General features: G+C 45.6%; 1 protein-coding gene across 2 annotated transcripts in view; it reads left to right on the top strand.

Moving 5' to 3' along the window:
- Positions 1-20315, top strand: part of RPS6KA1 (ribosomal protein S6 kinase A1) — an 860823-nt gene that overhangs the window by 111099 nt on the left and 729409 nt on the right. For both annotated transcript variants that reach the window (XM_085647731.1, XM_085647732.1), the window contains exon 2: positions 9340-9384. In XM_085647731.1, coding sequence (XP_085503857.1) covers positions 9340-9384 — 45 coding nt within the window. The remainder of the gene's footprint in view (positions 1-9339; positions 9385-20315) is intronic.

The following is a 20315-nucleotide window of genomic DNA, read 5'->3' as shown; positions in this document are numbered from 1 at the left end:
AGAGTATGGACTTGAAGCCCTGCCCAATCCGCCCATGTTTGTCATTGGCTTGTGTCATTGTCCTTCGTAAATGCTGGCTTCTGATTCGTTTAATAGGCTTGTTTTTACCTCCTTAGTACCGCCTTGTCTTCATGTGTTACCTCCCATGAGGACTGGCCCTTTTACTTTGGTTGTTACATGGTAGTCTTGTTTAGTCTGTAAGCACTATTTTTTTAATGTGTTTCTCCTACTGGAGGCACTACATGCTTTCCAGCAACATTCAGAGTAGTCCGCGCTCCATGCGTGCTTTCACAGGGCGCTTTGCCCCATACCGCGCTTTCATTTCAATAGCAGCCACAGACCTTTCTTTAGGCATGGCTCGTCTAAAGAAAGTGGCTGGCCTCTATTAACGTGAAAGCACGGCATGGGGTGCTTGTAAACAACAAGCATTTGCAATGCCATAGATCTCGCATTTTAGAAATTTTGACCTATTGGTATTGTAAATGACAATGCTTTTTATTATTGCAGGTTTTTTAAACGCATAAATAAGAGGCATTGCCATTTACAATGCCAATAGCTTAAAATCTCGTAATTGCGAGACCTATTGCATTGCAAATGCTTGTTTTATTTCCTTCGTAGCCTAGTGAGCGTTATTAGTTTGCAGTGGACTTTGTTGCATGTGTTATGCTCAGGTTTGTGACCACCTTTTATGTTCCTATGCATGTCTGGTGTCCTTGCGCTGTGGAGAATCAAGGAGCCCATGTAAGTCGTCCCCGGTCTACTGCTGCATGAAGTGCAAATGTAATCTTTTGTGAAAGTTATGAAAATGAACTTATTTCTGTGCAATTTCCTGGCATGTCGGTAACAGGGAGGGAGATCTACATCAGCTGATAGACTCCGTAGGGTGTGCATGTGTTAAATATATGGTTTTCATTGTTTCCCTGGGGCCCCGGCTATAAACCACCAAATACCTGCCCCCCCGCTTCTCCCTCCCCCACCCCCCCTGAAACCGCATTTCTGCCTGGTTATCTTTCCAAAATTAGTGTCCGCAATGCTTTTGGCTTTGCCTTATGGGGTACTCTGCATCCATTGAAAGCCTTTACCTATTCAGTTTTCAACACATGTGGGCGCGGGAGAGAGGAATTATTTCAGGGTGCAGGAATTGTACCGTTTTTTAGGTCTCGCCTGGTGCTGCGCGCATGCCCTGCTCACTCTGCGAGGGCTTTTTGGAATCAATACGGTTTTAGAAGTTCGCTTTCGGCTCCGTCCGTAATTTCCATTGGTGTGCGTCATTTTGTGTCACCAATTATGCTAAACTGGGTGTAATGATTGTCCCGGAGGCTTTTTAGTCCCTCCTGGTTACCACCCTGTCCACTTTTGGCCCCACCCACCTGAACTGGATCTTTTACTGGCAGCGTGACACAGTGAGTTTTATGATTGTTGGCACTTTTTTTTTTTACCATTGCTTGCGTGTGGGCTGTACGTTCAGTATTTGGTTATGTTTTACGCGTTCACGTTTTTATTTCCATTTCGGCTGCGTGTCTTGTCTTAATTGTTGCTCTCTGACGATCACTGCAGACCAGCTCATGTCTCGCGCTGCCCTCCCCACACCAACACTTCCTGTCGCTTTCTGCCCGTCCTTGCAGATTGTGAGCGGAGGCGCTGCAGACCGAGGAAGCGGCGCTGCTGCCGGCTCCCACTTGGGGAGGGAGGGCTTTGGGTGAGCAGTGTGAGGCCGCCGCCGCGTGACCCCGGGCTGCTGCTTTGATGTCATTGTCTCACTCTCGGTGAAAAATGAGTATTGAGTTTTTATATGGGTATTTCAGCGTGCTTGTCCCCTTTAATGGCGATTTCATTGTGTTTGATGTTAGAAGTTGTGTTAATACTCCTTACTCCGTTAGGGAGTATATCATCCTCTCCATTCTTTTGATGGAAAGTGTTTGCGTGTTTCACTTTATTTGGGGTTTGGTAGGCTATTTCGCCCTCACGAGAATGTTTCAGTTTCAAAACAATACCATCTGGTATTCAGGACGCCTAGAAACTGCATGAAGTGCTATACAAAAAGCAGAAATCGACATTGTGACCTTCTGTGCCTGATAATTACACTGTTGCATCCCCTCTGATGGCTAATTTTAATACTTCGCTCGCTCATTAAAAGTTTCAAGACTTTACTTCATGTCACCAGCACAGCATTTTCGCGCCTTAGATTTCCTGTTACAGTTTTTCCCCCAAGCGAGTTAGTCTAAATGGTTGACATGAATTAAACTAAGATTACAAGGCACAAAATGCACTGATTTGTTAATGGACGCCTGGACTAGTTGTCACCTGACTTACACTCACCTGACAGAGGACCAAACAAACCACTTAGCAGGGATAGGTCTGTTACTCACCGACTCTCTCTGTGAGGGACTATTTCAGCGCCTCACCTCCTGTGTTGTAGAATTTCTTTAGTGCTACCTCTACCACTAGCTATGGTCTCAAAGCACTGTAGCAGGGAGGTTCTATTGACGTCTTACTGACTCCATGTTCTGGAGCATCAGTTGGCTACGCTGTGCATTCTGTACTTTTAAGTTTGCGGTTTCCGTGATCAGTTTGGGCATCGAAGGCTCCCCATGGACATTTCCATTGGCTTGAAAGAGAATTGGCTGCACTTTTAGGGGTTATCACAAATCCTCCCTGCACTTAAGTAGGACGTCTGTTGTGCAAAGAAGGCTGGTTTCCAACACTACCAACACAAACTACCAACACCACTACATCCATATGCCTCATACTACTCTCATCCACACTCACAAACATTCTAGCACACACTGTTCTTCTCCACAACTCTCCATCCTTCTGCCTACCACTGCTCTTATCCTCATCACTCTGTTCTACTGCATCATACTGCTCTTCTCCTCCTTCTTCTACAATCTCCCTAACACTGCCCTTCTACACCTATCTACTTCCTTATGCCTAATACTAAGCAAATAATCTTACCTTCCTGCTACCTCACACTACTCTTCTACTTCTCATACTCCTTTCATATCCCTCCTACTGCTCTTCTACTCCTCTCTCCTTCATTAAGTCTCAAACTGCTCTCCACACTTTCCTTCATTCAAAAACCCGCTAATCTCCTCCATGCTTTCTTCCTTCTCCCTCATACTACTCTCCCCACTCCCATTTCTTCTGCCTCATGCTACTCTCCTCCTCACTATACTTCATTACCCTCATGCTATTCTTCTACTCCCTCTCGATTCCAAATCTTAAACACTGCTCTTCTCCTTCTAACGCTATGCGTTAAACTACTACACACAACAATTACAATTCAACCAACATAAAGGCACAACACATCACATACAAACACTCCATAAGACATAGCTAAAATACAATACCATTAGCAAAGCAAATAGCTTTAACTTAAAGGCGAGACCTATTGTATTTCCAATGCTTGTTCTACTTTAGCCCCGACTTTTCACAGTTGTGTACAGACTACGCACATCAGTAGTATATTAGGCAGAAATTCTGGGTATGTCAACGTTTATTTTAACATAAGTGCCTCTGCAGACAAGACACCATATTTGATATGGCTATACTCTGTAAATTCATGGGCACATTTTCCTGAATAGAAATGGTTTGAGAAATGCAATTAAATATTTGAGCAATTAAGAACAAATATGAAACTTTACATTTGTTCAAAGAGAGACTGATGCAGAGATGGCATCGATCACAGCCTCCAAATCTCAGTGGGACATCGTTTTCATAGCACAAAATGCTATGGGCATATTAAGTCAACATTTTTTACCAGCTTCAATCGAGTCCTTTTACTGTACAGTGCTCACAATTCTACAGGCTCATGGTTGGTGTCTTCATTGAACCGTTATGAGATATATAGGGATGTGGCTCTTGGCAGTGAGACACATTTGCTGATCAGATCAGATTCAGCATGCATAAATCATTGGCTATCCCACACACACTCACACAATTGCTCCATGCACCCCACAGTATAATTGTTACTGCCATTGAATAGATTTTACTCTATTGCATGAGCACTTTGTTGGCTTTTGCTATTTCCTAAATGGAATTGTTACGCAGACATGTGTTGGTTTACACCATTACTGCACAGACATCCTGTTGATTGACACTTTTCCATAGGCCCTTCCAGCAATGTGGCCTATTGGCATCACAATCCTACAATATTGCCCTTTGAGCATGTGGAACACTGTCCGATGCAGGTCAGTGAGTCCAGATCCGGATGGTGAAGTGCATATCAAAGTATAGGATGGCAACAAAATGAGAGGTCTGGCTGTCTAGGACATATGAAAACTCTGGGCTAGGTGACCTAGCTGAGGAAGTTAGGATATTGCTCCCTGTGGAAGGGCGCACGAGTGGTCCCATGCAGGCTATGGGTTTTTTTGTGTTTGTAATTCTTATTAGCGATTTTGAAAGAGAACATCGCTGAAACATCAGCATCGGCCACATGGGTACAATGGCCATATCAGATAGTAAAACAAGAATTTGCGTGACATGTGCCTCTTGAAAACTGAAGAAAACATCCAAAGAAAGGTAGTAGGATGGGGAGGAGGGGGTGGGACCTGCCTGTTACAACATATCGGGTATTAATCTTGCCGTTTCCAGGTGCGGGGGAGGGGAGGCTTGACATATCAGCGGTAGCCGAGCATTAGAAGCCACGTCATGTTGGGGCCATGCTGGTTCCCGGGGGGGGGGGGGGGAGGCGGGGCTATGCACGGGGCGCACAATTCAGTAGGGGATGTGACAGGCGATGAGAAGAGGTGCCTCTGCTGTGTGTCGGCTGCGGTGCGGTGTATAAGGAAGGGTAGGTGTCCAGCTTTAATGTTGCATTGGCAATGTCTGGGGTGGAGTAGGGGCATGAGGAGGTGGAGGGTGTTGTACCTAGTCTCCTTGTGTTGAGTCTCGTCTCAAAACCTGGATGGTGCTTGGCCACTCTATACCTGATGGGCTGCAGTGCCGGAAGGGGGGGGGGGGGGTGCTGTGGTTTTTTAAATCCTTATAATAAGATCGGCTTTTAGGTCTTTCCTAAATTCCACCTAATTCAGTTATTTTCTTCAGAGTGGCTAACATGTGTTCTAAAGTTCGAGTCCCAGCGCCTTAAGGGCTCTTCCTCCATCTTTCTCTGCTGGCCTTCCTTGGAGAGACAGGCGAAGCATTAGAAGACCACTGGTTTCTCATGCAGTGGTCAGGTATTGCAGGTATTGAGCGGCATTTTTTGTAGGCTGCCATGCACATTGCATAGTACCTTGAACTTCCAGAGCACGCTTGTGAAGGTACTTCAAGACGTGGGAGATTGTCCTGAGATTTCTGACTCTGGATTGGATTATTTGTGCCTTCTGGTTTGCAATTTTGGCAGACCTTCAAAGGCTATGTTGCTGTAATGAACCTTCGAGAGTACTAATGTTCATGTCAAGTTGCTGATATGGCTGGTCTGTAGAAGAGAGTGACGTTCCCTTCACATGGACAGTCGAAGGTCAATTGTTTTCACAACAGTTTTTCTGAGGGCAAATGCACATGCAGGAGTCACAGAGGATTCCAAGTTCCTTTGCTTTCTTTGACATTGTTTGAGCTTGTCCCAGCTCAGCAGTTCATTAAATTTATAAATAACGTTGTCCTCTTTCAAGAAGGGGTCTGTTTGACCCTTGATGTTGATGTATGGTCACAAACCTTTAAAATTGTGGTGCTCCTTTTGAGGCAACCTCATTTACTTCAACTTTTTTGGGGTCGGGTCAGAATAATTCTCCACATTTGGGTTCGGTGCCCGATAAAGCAATTCGGACTCAGTAGGTGAAAGATAGGGTGTCACTTCTAGAAGTCAGTGTTTCCTCACATGATGGGTAGTAAGAGAACTCATTTTAAAACCGCTTCATGGGGGAGATCTGAAGTCCTCTTACCTGGAGGGGTTTTGGATCACAAACCAAGAATTTTAATATCGACATACTCATATAATTGATCAACAGTTTATTAAAACACACACAGAATAAAAAAGGTACATGTTACAGGCCAGCAATGCTATTTTTAATACATCATTTCCACTTATTGGCAGTTAATGAAATTACAGTTTACATATATTTCATGTAGAATTCCGAGGATATCCTTATGATGCATTTTAACTCCACTTGAATTTATACAAAAGTGGATAGATCAAACTCTCTTATCAAACGAAAACAACCTTTTTCAATGCAACTGGTCTCGCATTTACGCGAGTTTAAGCTATTCGCATTGTAAATGACTGCCTTTTCTTTTATTTAAAAACAAAAATAAAGGGCATTGTCATTTATAATGTCAATAGCTCAAACTTGCGTAAATGTGAGACCTATTGCATTGCAAATGCTTATTGTTATTTGAGGCCAATAGCGGGACAGAACCAGTAAATAAGCATTTATCACATACATGAATATTAGCAAGAGAGTTTGGAATAATTATGCTTTCTAGAAATATGCAGCACCAGCGCATTGAGAAAAATGCTACAGCTTAAACACAATTCTGTGTAACTTAATGGTTTACAAATGGCATGCTTGCACGTATTTAATTGGAATCCATGTGTGGGGCAAATGGTTCATGAAATATCACTTCTTTGGGTAATGTTCAGTAGAAGCATAAAATTGTATGTAAAGAATAATGGTAGACTGGCTTCTAATAACAGTGATGTGTGCTAAGTCAGAACATTTAAGAGAACGATTTTCGATAAACATGATTAATAAGCACCGCTCCTCTTAACTTCTGCCACAAAGAACAGCATCCTCTTGTCCCAGCAGGCCCTTCCACATCCTTCTTATTCCCTCCTCGGCTCATCTTCCCTTAGCGATTGGCCTACTCCTACTTCCTCCGTCAGATCTACCAAAGAGATTTTCCTTCTTTGTTTAGCCGTGTCCATCCTTTTGCTGTCCACATCCTTTACCCTTACAGACTTTCCATCTTTCACTACAGTCCCTTCTACTAGTCTCACCTCTGACCTTCCTCCACCCTTATTCCCCACTGGAAAATCTGTCTCTCGTCTGCCTTCTCCCCCCCCCCCCCCCCCCCAGTCCTCCACCACACTGCATTGCCAGGCCTGATACAAAATATCCTGGTAAAGGGGAATTAACATTGATTACTGTATATGTTTCACATTAGACATTTAGGGTACTTGATTGGACAAAAATCAAAGATAGGAGACCAAACATTATATTCTCTGGTACATTAACGTCCTACCCCTCCAAACATGTAAAAGGTTGGAATGTCAAAACATTCTCTAAAGCACCAGCCAGCCTTGCCAGGGTACAAACTCCAGTGAAATTAATGGAACTATTTTCATTTATCAAATGTATAAAATTGCTTGCTACAGCAGATTTTGCAGAGCACAAAAGTGAAGGGTGGAATGCTTGATTATATCAGTCGCTCTCAATTACTGAGAACCGTATTCCAGTCCATTGTTTTTGTTTTCTTTGTTTCGCTTTCCATGCCATCAGACAGGAAGGATAAATATGCCAATCAGCCTTAGTACTGCTTAAATAGGAATAGTTTAGCCCAAACTACCAGGTCAGAAACCCTATAAATGGGGAACACAAGCAACCTTTAACCAGTTTCAGCCTATTTGGGTCTCTGCAGTAGGGTGAATCTTGAGTCCTATAATTGGCACCTTGAGCAGAGGACCCAGGTCTAGGCGCAGCATGGGCTCTTTGATATCTCACCAAATAAAACAAAAAAATGATGGATGGAATGTGTGAATTACTCACACATTCTATTCACTTGTTTTTTTGTCTACTGTGTGACCCCCAGACAGATTAACAGCGATATACAAATCCACCTTGGCCCTGCTCCAATTTTGCATCACTGCAAATGACTTGCTATGTCCTTAACTAAGTGCTATCCATTTTATCAAACTCAGAATGATGAAACTTTGAGACGCCCCTACTGGAACTCAACATCTGTGTAGGTTGTTTGTAGATGCCTGCAGTTGGCCGAATAATGGTACATCTTGCTACTGATATGCAGTTGCCTAAAATGTCTTAAACAGAATAGTGCATTCTTTTTATTTGATGTCAAAATGTAATATTTCCTTTAGGCGCTTGATATTTAGTTTTGCGCAATATCAATGTCTTCATAGCACCAAGAAAACATACTACAAAATGCTAATAAAATGCTAGTTATATTTAAATAAACTAGAGTTTCTTCATAGACTTTTTGGAAGGCAAAATTCTTCTGGCATAACCTTGCCTCTCTTTTAGCTGCCATTTGCTTGCTACCTATCCTAGCCCTGAAAGTGTTGCTGGGTACCCCGGCTGTTATTTGGTTGGCGCGGAACTTGATAACTGAAGCTTTGACCCATTTGATCTGCTCACTTTTAAATAGTGAGTCACAGCTCTTTATTATGGTCATTAAACAATCATGTTATATTATGATAACAAGGATTTGTATTTCCTGAGACCGGAAGGCAGGGGCGATAGTCAAAGCAATAAAGACACACAGAGGACTGTCGGTGCTGCACTGTCCTTGCAGGAATACTTTGTTGTGGCTGAAGGTCAGGCCGCCATCCCAGGCCCAGCCAGTCTGGCCCCGGTAACCTGACGGTGAGGGGAGGAGTGGGGGTGCGGGGGTTTGGGGTGGGGGTGTAAATCCCTCTCGGCCCAACGGTAGTTGCGTGCCTTACTAGAGAAGTAGTGCCCCCTTTGTATTAGCTATTGATGTCTGGTGTTAATATTATGACGTATCATTGTCGCGTCACTTGTTGACAGCGCTTTACGTAACCACGCAGCTGTTTGCGTCACAATGTACTGGCTGGGTTACAGTGCCAGTGTACAGCGTTTCTTGGGGAAATGATAGAAGTGCATGCGTGAGGGATGGGTCTTCACATCAAGTTCTGGGGTTCAGTTCTGAGGTTCAGTGCCGGATTCGAACAGTGCACGGCGCCCTTCAGTCTCACTTGGGACCCAAGGAGTGTGTGTGTTTTCTCGAAGAGCACGTGGGCATCTTTGGCTTCTAAGGATCTGTGGTACTGGAATCATGATCTAGGTCATGAACCCACCGTCGCCATTTTATGCCACTTAAGACTTTTGTGGTGGTGGGACCAGTTGTTGGAGGCAGTCGTAAGGCAGGTGGTGCAGCAGCGCCCCGTTGGGTAAGGTTTGACAGTGAGCAGCAGCACCCCTTCCACCATTACCTGTGCATGCATAACGGTGGGCATGGTGCCAGCAAACACCCCGAGCGCACGCCAGTGGGGCCCTTGAGGGTTACAGTGGGGCACCGGTGCAGGGCCCCTTAGACGAAGCGTTAGTGTAAGTGCGCGCAGACGCTGTAGGTCAAGACATGCTGGTTAGATCGAGCAGTCTGTTTTCAATCTGCCTCACTTCTCCTTTCTTTGTTTTTCAGAATGGCCAGAGTGTAGGCGACGAAGGAGGGAAGCAGCCGGCAAAGGTACAGTGCAAATCTTCCGTCTCTTTGGCTTGGGGCGGTAAACTGCTGTGTTGTGTAGAGCTGGGTTTATATGCAGCTATACATCGGGTTTAGTTCTGCGGAGGCAAAGGTCCTAACCTCGGTCTCCTCTGCAGCTCCTGAATGAGGCCTGTGGCTTTCACACATTCCAGCCGCTCCCAGGGTGGCTGCCGAAAACCGAACACATTCCTGGCTCCACGCGCTGAACGTGGTTCACATGGAAACCCCAGCGCGCATCTGTGTTCACGGAAAATTCGGCATCCGTCAATTTACGTCACCTAGATGTGTGTGAATTATTCGCGTTCCAGGTACATGCCTACATGGTGTATAGTCTCTAGAGAGCTTTTGAAATGCAATTTAAATAACCGTTTTCCACAGCACTTCAGTCCATACGCAATTTAAGTAACATTCTACGGCATTGTGAAGGAATACACCATCGTTGGATTGTAATCCGAAGAGGGGTTGTCATGGAGAAGAAAAACGTTTTAATAATTTATCAGTTGTTTACCCACGGTTAAGAAGTTGTTTGGGGGGGGGGGGCGCGGCGGGGGGCGCGGGGATAGCTTAAAAATCTGTCATAAAGTGGCCCAGGAGCAGTGCCAGGCTGTTTGCAGACTTGCATTGGTCGTTGGTGTGGTGCAAAATGATCGGTTATTCTGTCCAACTAGAACGTTTTATCCAAATGGAGTGCTACAACTACTTTCACTGCTTTATTTGCAAAAGCATAACTTTTTCTCAGAAGCCCGCTGGTCTGTATGTCTGGGTTTCTGAATACCAAGCCTTGATTTCACCTCATTCGCCTGTGATCTACCGCCATACTCTACCTGCCTCATCTCACTCTTGCAGTTTTTTTCATTCCCTTTTTCTCCCTTTGTCACTGTTTTTTTCCATCTTTCTCTTCCCTTTCCCATTGTTCCTAGTCAAAGTCTGTTGAAAAATAAATAAGTCCCCGAGACAACACCACAGTGCTGGTGGTGCCCACCTGCAACCAGTGGCTCAGTTTAAGCGTGGAGTACATCCTTGTGTCTCCTGGCACCTGCCTGCTGCCCAAGGACTTGATGTTTTATTTTATAGCCTATGTAGTATGCCCTACCACCCAGACATGGAGCTGTCTGGGTGGTGAAGCATACTACATGGGTTCATTGTTCTTGATTCGGTTTATCAGTAGACTGCTCCCCTCTCTGCTTGTGCAGACAGGTTCTTACTTGGCCTCCGGGATTTTAGGTCTTCTTTAATCACATGGCAGGAAGAATGGCCTCTCAAACTGCAGCCCTTTTGAGCGAGAAATCCTGTCTCTTACCTGAAAGCATTTTAACACTCTTGTTCAAACTAGCTGTGCACAATCTCCGTGAAAGGCTGCACTCCACTTCCCAAATCGCACAGCATCCAGGACACGTTCTTGGAATATCTGCCTCCTGATGCCAACCCTGTGGTTGGAACCATGGTATGTGTTGCTTTCTAACCTCGATTCTAGGAGGGCCATGCCATCCAGAAATTGACAATGCTCGTAATGAATTGTGCTGTGCACGCCACTCCATGCTCCAGATCCTCCTGACATAGACTAGCGCTCCCCTCCTTAAGAGTCTTCACCAGAGCATCCCATTGCTCAAAAGCAGTATGTCAGCAGGCCATCTTCCAGGCAGAACACCTCATTCCGGTTTGTGAAGAGACAGGTGAATGATCGAATAGGTCAAATATATAACGCACAAGTCTCCTATCCAGTAATCTCAGTGGGTGTAGTGGATGACAATGCTGTGGAGGTGTTTGGAGGGAGGTATGAGCAGCAGACTTCAGGAGGGCGTGCTGTCCACTATGCATCATTGGCGAGGCCTTCTCTAGTTCAAGGCCTGATCTGCAGTATTGAAGGTCTCATGCAGACTTTTCTGTGGTTCCTATAACTTCGTGTGATGTATTGCTTTCGATTCTTCATGTGAATTATATATATTAGGACCCATTCTAGATGTCTGTTCTTGAGAATTGCTCAGTTCCTGAGTGTGCATCTGGTCTATAATTTCCTGTGCTTGCTTTCAGTGCTCAAGGCCTTGTGACTACCTCATGAATCGTGTTTTCAATCCAGGAGGCCTTGTAAGGATACCTTAAATTAGTTCACACGATAATGTCTGAAATATTGTACCAGTTTCATGGTGACACGTCTGATGGAAATGGGAAAAAAATTGCAAAGCGTGACGGAGATGGAAAGTGTCCCCAGCTTCTGGGCATGCTGGAGCCATTGAAGGCTTATTTCAGTGCGAACTACCAGGTCTTAATATTTTATGGAAACGCAATTGGCTGGGACTTTAAGAGAAGCGTACGTTTATTCCAGGCTATGGATGTTATGTAGTAGGTCACACATCTCCCAGCTCTTGTGTTCTTTATGGAAGGCACAGTGAGTATAGACCGAAGCTGGCCACAGCCAGCGACTAGGAATATACCATGCAGATCATGACTGGATGAAAGGACGGTGTGATGTAGGGTGTAGAGACTTCTGAAGATGTGCTTGAAGGCCAGAAGCTAATGAAGGACTTAAAATGCAGCAACAAGACGGACCTTCCGAGAATAATTCTTACTAGCAAACCTTCAGAATTAATTGGGGTTTGTAAATCCGATATTTGTGGTGTTGTGCGCATGGAGGTCACGCCTGTAATAGCAGAGTAATGCATAGTAGGGCACCATTTCTCAGACTAGGGTACTGTAGGTCCGTGTGCTAGGAGCGAGAGTGGCCCTAAGTGCAAGGGCAGAAGGACTTTTAGTTTTGAATGAAAACCAGTGTGTTACAAAGGAGGATGCCGGTGCCCAGACTTGGTCTATACCCGACTGTGCTCTATGAGCAGAGTAACCTTAAGTGGAACAGGCATGGACGAGAGTTCCATGGGTACCTGTGCCATAGGACTCCATCTGTACCGCACCTTCGCTTTTGCCCTTCTCGGTTTGAACTGTTAAAGGCTGCGTTTCCAGAAGGGGAGAGAGGGGAACTGAATGACGATGGTATAGTTCAGGGGTGCGCGATTACCCACCCCCCGTTAGGGCAGTGATGGGAATGTAAATGGTGTCCAGAGTCCATGCCTGGCAGCAGGGTTGCTCTGCTCTGAAGCGGCGGGACGGGGATATGCGCACAGAGCGGGGTGAACATCAGTCTGGAGTGAGGTCATTGAAGTCTGAATAAAATTGCCTGTAAAAGGAAACGCGGAGAGGGCAGATTTCACAGCTGAGAAAGCGGCTCGCGAAAGTTGTACTCGATGCGGCCTGTGTTGGCCGGGAGTGAGCAGCCGAAGAATGAAGAGACTGCATAAAGGAAATGTGTCGGCCACGTGGTGGGAACAGCGGAGCGGCGCAGAAGAGCTAGCAGTCTCCATGTGCAGTGGGGGTAATGTGAGGCGACTGAGCTCTCTTACTGGCACAGGAGACGGCTGAGTCACTGATCCTGGATGTGCTGATGGAACACGAGATTTCATGTAAAAAAACAAAAAATCGAGAGGAAGGTGAAGATAGTGCGAAAAGGGCAACTGCAGCTCTCGGGGAAAGTACCAGCGAGTGATACGGCCAGTGAAGATGGCTTCCCGTATGTGCCGGAGCTGCGACAGGTGTCTGACCTTAGGGCAAAGGTTTCATCCTTCCGCTGAGAAGACAGGCTACAAGTTCTCACTTGCTTGTGTCGTGCTTCTAGCGCCCTTAGAACGTTTGCAAGCGCTGTTGGGAACATACGAGGGAAGGATTGTGCAGATTCGTGAAGTGCAGCTGTGTGATTGCTGATCTTTGTAAGCGGGGTCTAGATTCTGACTTCTCTTGTTTTGTGTGCTGTACTCTGCACCATATCTACAGCCTTCGGGCTCGGCTCCGCCCCGCCGGCTGTTTTCATAAGCCCCACTGAAAGGCGTCTGAAAACCTTGGCTGCCCAGAGGAGGCCTGTTATCGCTTCAAACATGGCGCCATGCCCTCCCGTCGAAGGACGCTGTTTACCATTGAGACCAAGGAGACGGACTTGGTGTTTTCACATTCAGGCACACATCTCCGGATGACACTTGCACTGTGAGTTCTAATGGCGGACCGGTCTCGTCGTGCTGCAGTTTCCTTTCTTGATGCTCGAGTCCTAATGAGCAGTTTACAGATTTTGTAAACTCTAAACGTCAATTATAATTAGGGTGAGCGGATTTTGAGAAGAAAAACCGGGACAGGCCAGACCTAAAAGTAGGACTAACGCGATCAACCATACCTCTGTCTGGCCTGTCCCAAGAGAAACAAGCATTTGCAATGCAATAGGTCTTGCATTTGCGAGAGTTTGAGCTATTGGCATTGTGAATGACAATGCCTTTTATTTATGTTTTGAAAAGCTGCAAGCGACGCGTAAAATTTGATACTTGTATAGCGCACTACTCACCCGCAAGGGTCTCAAGGCGCTTGTACGAATACCGCTGTGGAACCCATCCTGGCTTTCCCTGTGAGGCGTCCACTCCTGGGCACCCCCAAGGTGGAGGCCAGGCATCCTTAGCGTTGTGGGGGCCGTTGTGGAGATTAACCAAGCTATGGCCCAGAGTTGCAGAGTGGGACTCCATGATTGGAATAGGCACCGAGGCGAGAATTATCATGTCCGTGGAATTTTGAGCCCAAGACCCGCCGAGGCGGGGAATTGAACCCTGGTCCCGGGCTAGACCTCTGCATCAGGGTCTGCCGCTCTAATCATTGAGCCACACTTCTCCACAAACACACTTTGTACTTCTAGTCCTCGCTTACGAGAAGCAAGGCTGGCAGTAAAAGAGGCTCAGTTATTGCCAGCCTTGCATCTCGTTAGCAAGGACTATAGGTACAAAGTGCGCCCTTGCAGGTTTTCAAAACACACAAATAAAATGCAGTATCATTTGCAAAGCCAATAGTTCAAACTCTCGCAAATGCAAGACCTTATTGCATTGCAAATGCTTGTTATATATAAGAAAGCGGAGACCAGGTCCCCACGCCCAGCATTGGCAGCCGCCCTATATTGGCCAGTCTTTCAATGGGCTGTGGGTATAGAGACTCAAAATACATGAGAAAAAAACTTCTTCCTCCAATCGGATTTGAGTAATTTATAACATGTGGGTCCATAAACTCAGATTTGCCGACCATCTGCGGATGAACGATCCAGGTATCTAACTTGATTGAAAGGTCACATGAATTTCAAGCCCTCCCGAGGCACTTTTGCTAAGCTAATTTCCCACTCAGTTTAATCAACATTAAAAACTCAAACCCCCCCCATTAAAAAAAAATCATGTCTAGAATTTTAGAAGACACAGATGAGAATTTCCATTTCGGACCTTCTCTCTTACCAGTATCACAAACTTTCGATGCGATCATGGGAGCTCAAACACCGTCCTGATAGTTTTAGCGCTCCCAGCACCAGAAAGAGGAAGTGCATTAGGATCTATACAGACACCTCCATTCATCCACCAAACCTTCAACAGGAAGGGCATCCAGCCATCAAGGAACACAAAGGAACTGCGGCCCGTGCCTGTCTCAAGCATTTGCAATACGCTGTACACGTGCACATCGCCTGTCAGGGCGCGTGTGTGCACGCCTGTACGGGCGCATGCACATCTCCCGTACCCCCGCCGCGAGCGCGGACAGGAGATTTGCATACGTGTGCAGAACTCCTGTCCTCTGCATGCGCGCACATGTCCTGTACCCCTTCCACTGACAAACTGACAACAATAGGTCTCGCCAAGGCGCGAGCAGCGCATGCGCTGTGTCGCTAGGCGAGACCTAAAAAACTGCGCGACTTCTAGCCTCTTCTACCCTGACTATGACTACCCCTGCCCTCTGTCTCACCTCTGCTGCAGCATGTATGCAGCCAAGGTCAACCCGCTGCTGCCTGAAACCGATACATTAGTTAATGAAAGCATACCTTTTCATTCTTCTTTGCAGGATGGCTTAACCTTGGTCCCAATAACCAGGACACTTATTTAAAATGAATGAAAGCTTCGGGACACTCCTCTGAAAACCAGGACTATCCGGGACATCTGGTCACCCTATCAGAATTCAGTTTTGCTATATGTTCACAAAAATATACTGTTGCTTCAACCCCACATTCCACCAAAGCATGCTTCTATTCTCTGCTAAAATCTTTAGGTCTTCGAAAAACCTTCATCCGTCCCTTTGTGAACAATCACCATCTCTCCCCTGACTTGAGCTTCTGGAGCTGTACATTTCTTGACCGTGTTCACCACAAACCGCTGCCTGCTCGGGGCATCAGTGTGTTTCAGCGTTATCCTGGTTCTCTCGTGCTCCGGAGTTGCCCGCGACTTCCTGGTGAAGGGTCCGTCTCAGTTTCCCTCCTCTTCTCCTTCTGTGCTCGTGGTTGAGTTCAGCTGCTGCCACTTTTTGAAGATGACCTTGAAGTCTTTGCAGGCTTGACCTCGTTAGTGCTCCGCCTCATATTCAAAATGGTGCAGTATTGTACTTTTACCTGTAGAAGTCACTGGTGTGCTAGTCTTTCTGGAGGAAGCTTGTTTTTGCGTCACGCTTACTTTTCGTACCTCATTAGCATCCTCCACCTTCTGGTACCATGCTTGTTGGCTCTACTGCTACGCCGCTGGCTGCAGAGATTCCTCAACCTTTAATTCAGATCGAGGTATGCCATGCCCCCCCACCTGTGCTTTCTCAATCTCCCTCTACGTGCAAATAGCTCCCATATCTCTCTAACCGTAATCCAAACCACCCTCCTGTTCTCATCCCACCTGCAGTATACTAAAGGGGTTGGCTGTTGAGTAGTGTCTCAAACCCCGACTGCCCTCACCTGGCATTCCTTCTACGATCCTTATTGTGAGTGATGCAAGAGGTTGCAGTAGCACCAGATTTTTTTTTTTCCCCACTCGTGGGCAGAGAAATATTTTCAAAAATTGATTGTCCGAGGACACGTATCTCATAAGGGGAGGCCGGGACTAATAAATACAATGTCTCTGGTTCCATAGTTTAAATCTTGCTCAGGAATCAACAAGTGGTGTGTGTATTACCACCCCGCAGAATTGCCCCCATCTCTCCATAACCACTCAAATGCATTTTATTTGTTTTAAAGTGCTAGTAAAGTTTGGTTTTACTAATTCACTCCCCTATCCAAATAAAATAGATATGTTCTTTGCAGCAGTCGTATTAACCCTTTGCACTACTTTATGGCGAGTCAGAACTGCCACTAGACTAAACTCCTATCTCTCTTTCTAGCAGGAACATTAACCAAGAGTTATTTTGACGTTGTTGCTGCCTGAAAGCTGGATGCACAAGGAACTCTCCATGAAGCGCTTTTAAATCAAGTTATTGCTAAACACAGAGACCCCCCCCTTCACCCCTGAAGTCAGCGCCCCCCCCCCCCCCTTTCCAGGTCAGCGCCCAGTGTGGCTGCACCAATCGGACCACCCTAAAGCCGTCCTTGCCTACACACCAACTATTCCCCCACCCAACCACCCCACCATGCCAGCACTAATGTGGTCCTTGGTGACCCCACAGACAAAATGTTTTTGATCCATTGTCCATTACCTGTTATCCTGGAGACCAGAGTTCTGATCCCGCTGTCCACCCTTAGCCACTCAATGCATGATTCTCAGCACATCTGTCTAGATTTATAAACCTATAAAATAGTGCAGATGTGTGATGCACTGTGTGCTTTCTATTACATGTTTGAACTTGCTATCTTCTCCAGGCAGTCCTCTGCTCAGCACCTCCAGTTTGAGATGATCTTGCTGCAGTAAACTCATCCTCTATAAAATGCTCCAATGCTCCTTGGGGCCAAGTCAGCATTTTTTCCAATAAGTGAAAGCTGTGCGGTCACTTATATTTATATTTTACAGAGTGGACATAGCCACTCTGTAGTTGGGATTCCCAAGTATACAAATTACTTGGAAATTTGGTTGCTAATAACTTTGCCCTCGTTTGACAAATCTCCCTAAAACTTTCCACACCTATAGCTTTTTCTTCATTGGCGGAGGATGGAACATTTCACGGTGATTGGTCAAGGAGCTTCAAAGATATAAGGGGTGGTCCCAAAACACATTTTTCCACCAATGCATTTTCCATAGACTTTTGTATCTTACGGTGTGCGAAAATGGCAAAACAGATTTCTGTGAAACTTGCCAGGATTACATATTATGGAGCACAGATGATCGTTTTGGGTACTGCAGGCAAATAGGGTACTTTAAAAAAAGATTTTTGTAAGGTATTTTAACTTGCTGACATGTTATAGCTGTACTTTTCTGAAATGTCATGCAAGTATAGCGGAACATAGTGATGAAAAGGCATTGTGATTGGCCAATGACTACCTTTACAAAAGTTAAAGGCAGCCATGTTGTTTTCTAGGTACACTTTGGCTAAGTTCTGCGTTACGCCTCTAGATATAGATATCTGGTTTGATACTTTTTCCTCTACTTATTACTACCATATTAAAGTACACAAAATGTAAATTAAAAAAATTATACTTAAACCTTCAATTTATAATGTACTCAACACTATCACATTATTATAACTCCCACACCTCCATACAAGTGTATTTAACTCGGTAGCCACACTACATTATCTCGCCACTGTAACATGCACTGTGTTCCCACAAATCATGTAATTTATGATGATATAACTTATTTTAAATGGTATTGTTTTAGATAGTATAACTAATATAGTATAAAATGGTATAAGCAGTGCACGGAGAAGACTCGATTTATACTTAATGCGGTGTGGCTACAGAGTTGAATACACTGTATATGAAGGTGCGCGAGTTACAGTAATGAAGGTGTTGCATAAATTATAAATTAATTGTATAAGTATCATTTTAGAAAAGTACATTTTTTGTAGTTTAAGTTTATTTTGTTAAAGAATACACAATTTTATTAATTAACAGATGGTGCGTAATTTATAAATTTAGGGTATTACTGTAAGTTTAGAGTGTAATGTTAGATTATTTTCTTTGGCTTGTATTGAAAGAATAATTGAGAACTGACTCAGTTTTTTTTTGCTTTCTAAAATGGGTAAATTAAACACAGAGGTATAAGGTAATAGCGAGGCCAGAAGTTTACAGCGCCGTAGTAATGGAAGACTTTGGTATTGAACACTATATGGTCACAAATTATTAATTTGCAGTACTCTGAGAGCCTCATGCAGAGATCGAAAGTCCAAGGCATGGAAGCACACACGGGGGGTTGTGGTGGCTCTGTATACTTTTGGGGAGATTGGAAGAATGCCTAAGGTTTATTGCGCTCTGTGGTGTGTGTGCAAGCTCTCTTCTTGTGCCTGACCTTGGTTATTCTTGCTTCTGATAAGCGTTACTTGCTTTTGTGCCTTGACTTTTTTTTCCTGGCTTCCTGGGAGTGCTGAATATTTGAGTTGTGATAATCAAAGTAAGCCTACTAAGAGCTACATTCCACGCCAGAGTGATTGCTAAATTCGATGCCTTTTCAACATGTGCAGTTTCCTACCTTCTGCACAGTAGAGGACACTTCTGGCTTCCTATTTTACCTACTCCAGGACCAGTCTTTTTGCCTTGCATTTTGTTTGACCTAAGGCCTAGGCCTGCAGGCAGCATGCACGGTGCCATAGGGGAATCAAGCTTCTAATCTTTTAAGAAGACGTGCTTGCACGCTTACTGGCTCCTGTGACCTGGCGATCTTGTGAGGCCTGTTTTCTTGCCATGCTCAGGGTGGGTGTATCCATTCTGCTGAAAAGAATTTCTCCCTGCCAACTCGTGCTACCTCTAGGCACTGAGCCAACAGGTAACGAGGAGACATTCTGTGACTTGCCCATGTTCACAGTGCCTTCCAGTAGGTCTTGTACCTGGAGCAGTGCCCAGCGGATTCCCAACAAGCGGTCTTTCTGCATGCTTGAACTCCTTCCAAGCACAATTTGTGGTCTCATGTGGAAAGCTGTTATGGATGTTTTATAAACTTGCCTAGTTCCCTTTTACATTTGCTTGCTGGTAACTACAGCTACCTGAACACGTGACCTAACCTGTTAATAAATAATGGCCCCTTTCCTTGAGGAGAACTTACGGTATCACAATTTATAGACTATTAATTATAGATTCCTTACCTTAGAATTACCCCCAGGTGTCAGACTAGATCTGGAGAATGTTTCTTCAGCAATGCCCCTGCGTGTTGGTAGGTGGCGTCGGTCGACTCGCTGTCCGTCATTGTGGTCACCGGGATGACGTCGCAATGCCTACCTAGCGCAGATCCGGAGAGAGCTTGCCCCTTAGTCATTTTTTACAAAACTTTTTTCGACTCTGGTCGACGTCTTTTTTTCGAGTCTTCGACTCCTGGTGCGCAAGGGATGTCCCATTGTCGAACCGGATTCAAGCCTTGTGACTTCTGTCACAAACTGATGTCCGTGACGGATAGGCACCTTCTGTGTCTCTAGTGCCTGGAGCGCGACCACGACCTGAAGTCATGCTTCGACTGTCTGGCCATGAATCTGAAGTCTTAGCAGGAGCAGTCAGAAAGCTTTTGGAGACCCGGCAGTCTGATCCGTGTTGCTCCCAGTCTCGCTCGAGGGGACCGATCGGGTAGCCACCACACCTCATCCAAGTCTTCGCACTCCTCGGGTAAGTCGAAGCACAAGAAGAAGGCAAAGAAGCACTCTTGCACTTCGCCTTCACCCCGTCAATCGGCTGACGTGACACGGGAACTGGAGTGTTGTCGCTGTAAGGCTCCGTCTCCGGTGCCTGATGCAGGGACGACTCCGCGCCTCTTGTGCCACTATACCCATACAGTGTGGGATACAGTTGCACAGGTGCTGCCTCAGTGCCCGGAGGAGGCCCGGGCATTCTCTCCCAGGCAGTGGTGGATGGGAGAGATGCAGCCAAATTCACGATCCACTGTGGACTGGATACCGCCGACTCTCTGGGCAGAATGATTGCCACGTCGGTAGCCCTTCCGCGCTATGCCTGGTTGAGAACGTCTGTTTTTTCAGGG

The sequence above is a fragment of the Triturus cristatus genome, chromosome 3_2, assembly GCF_964204655.1.
Source record: "Triturus cristatus chromosome 3_2, aTriCri1.1, whole genome shotgun sequence".
In the NCBI taxonomy this organism is placed as follows: domain Eukaryota; kingdom Metazoa; phylum Chordata; class Amphibia; order Caudata; family Salamandridae; genus Triturus; species Triturus cristatus.
This window is presented reverse-complemented; position numbering and strand designations above follow the sequence as displayed.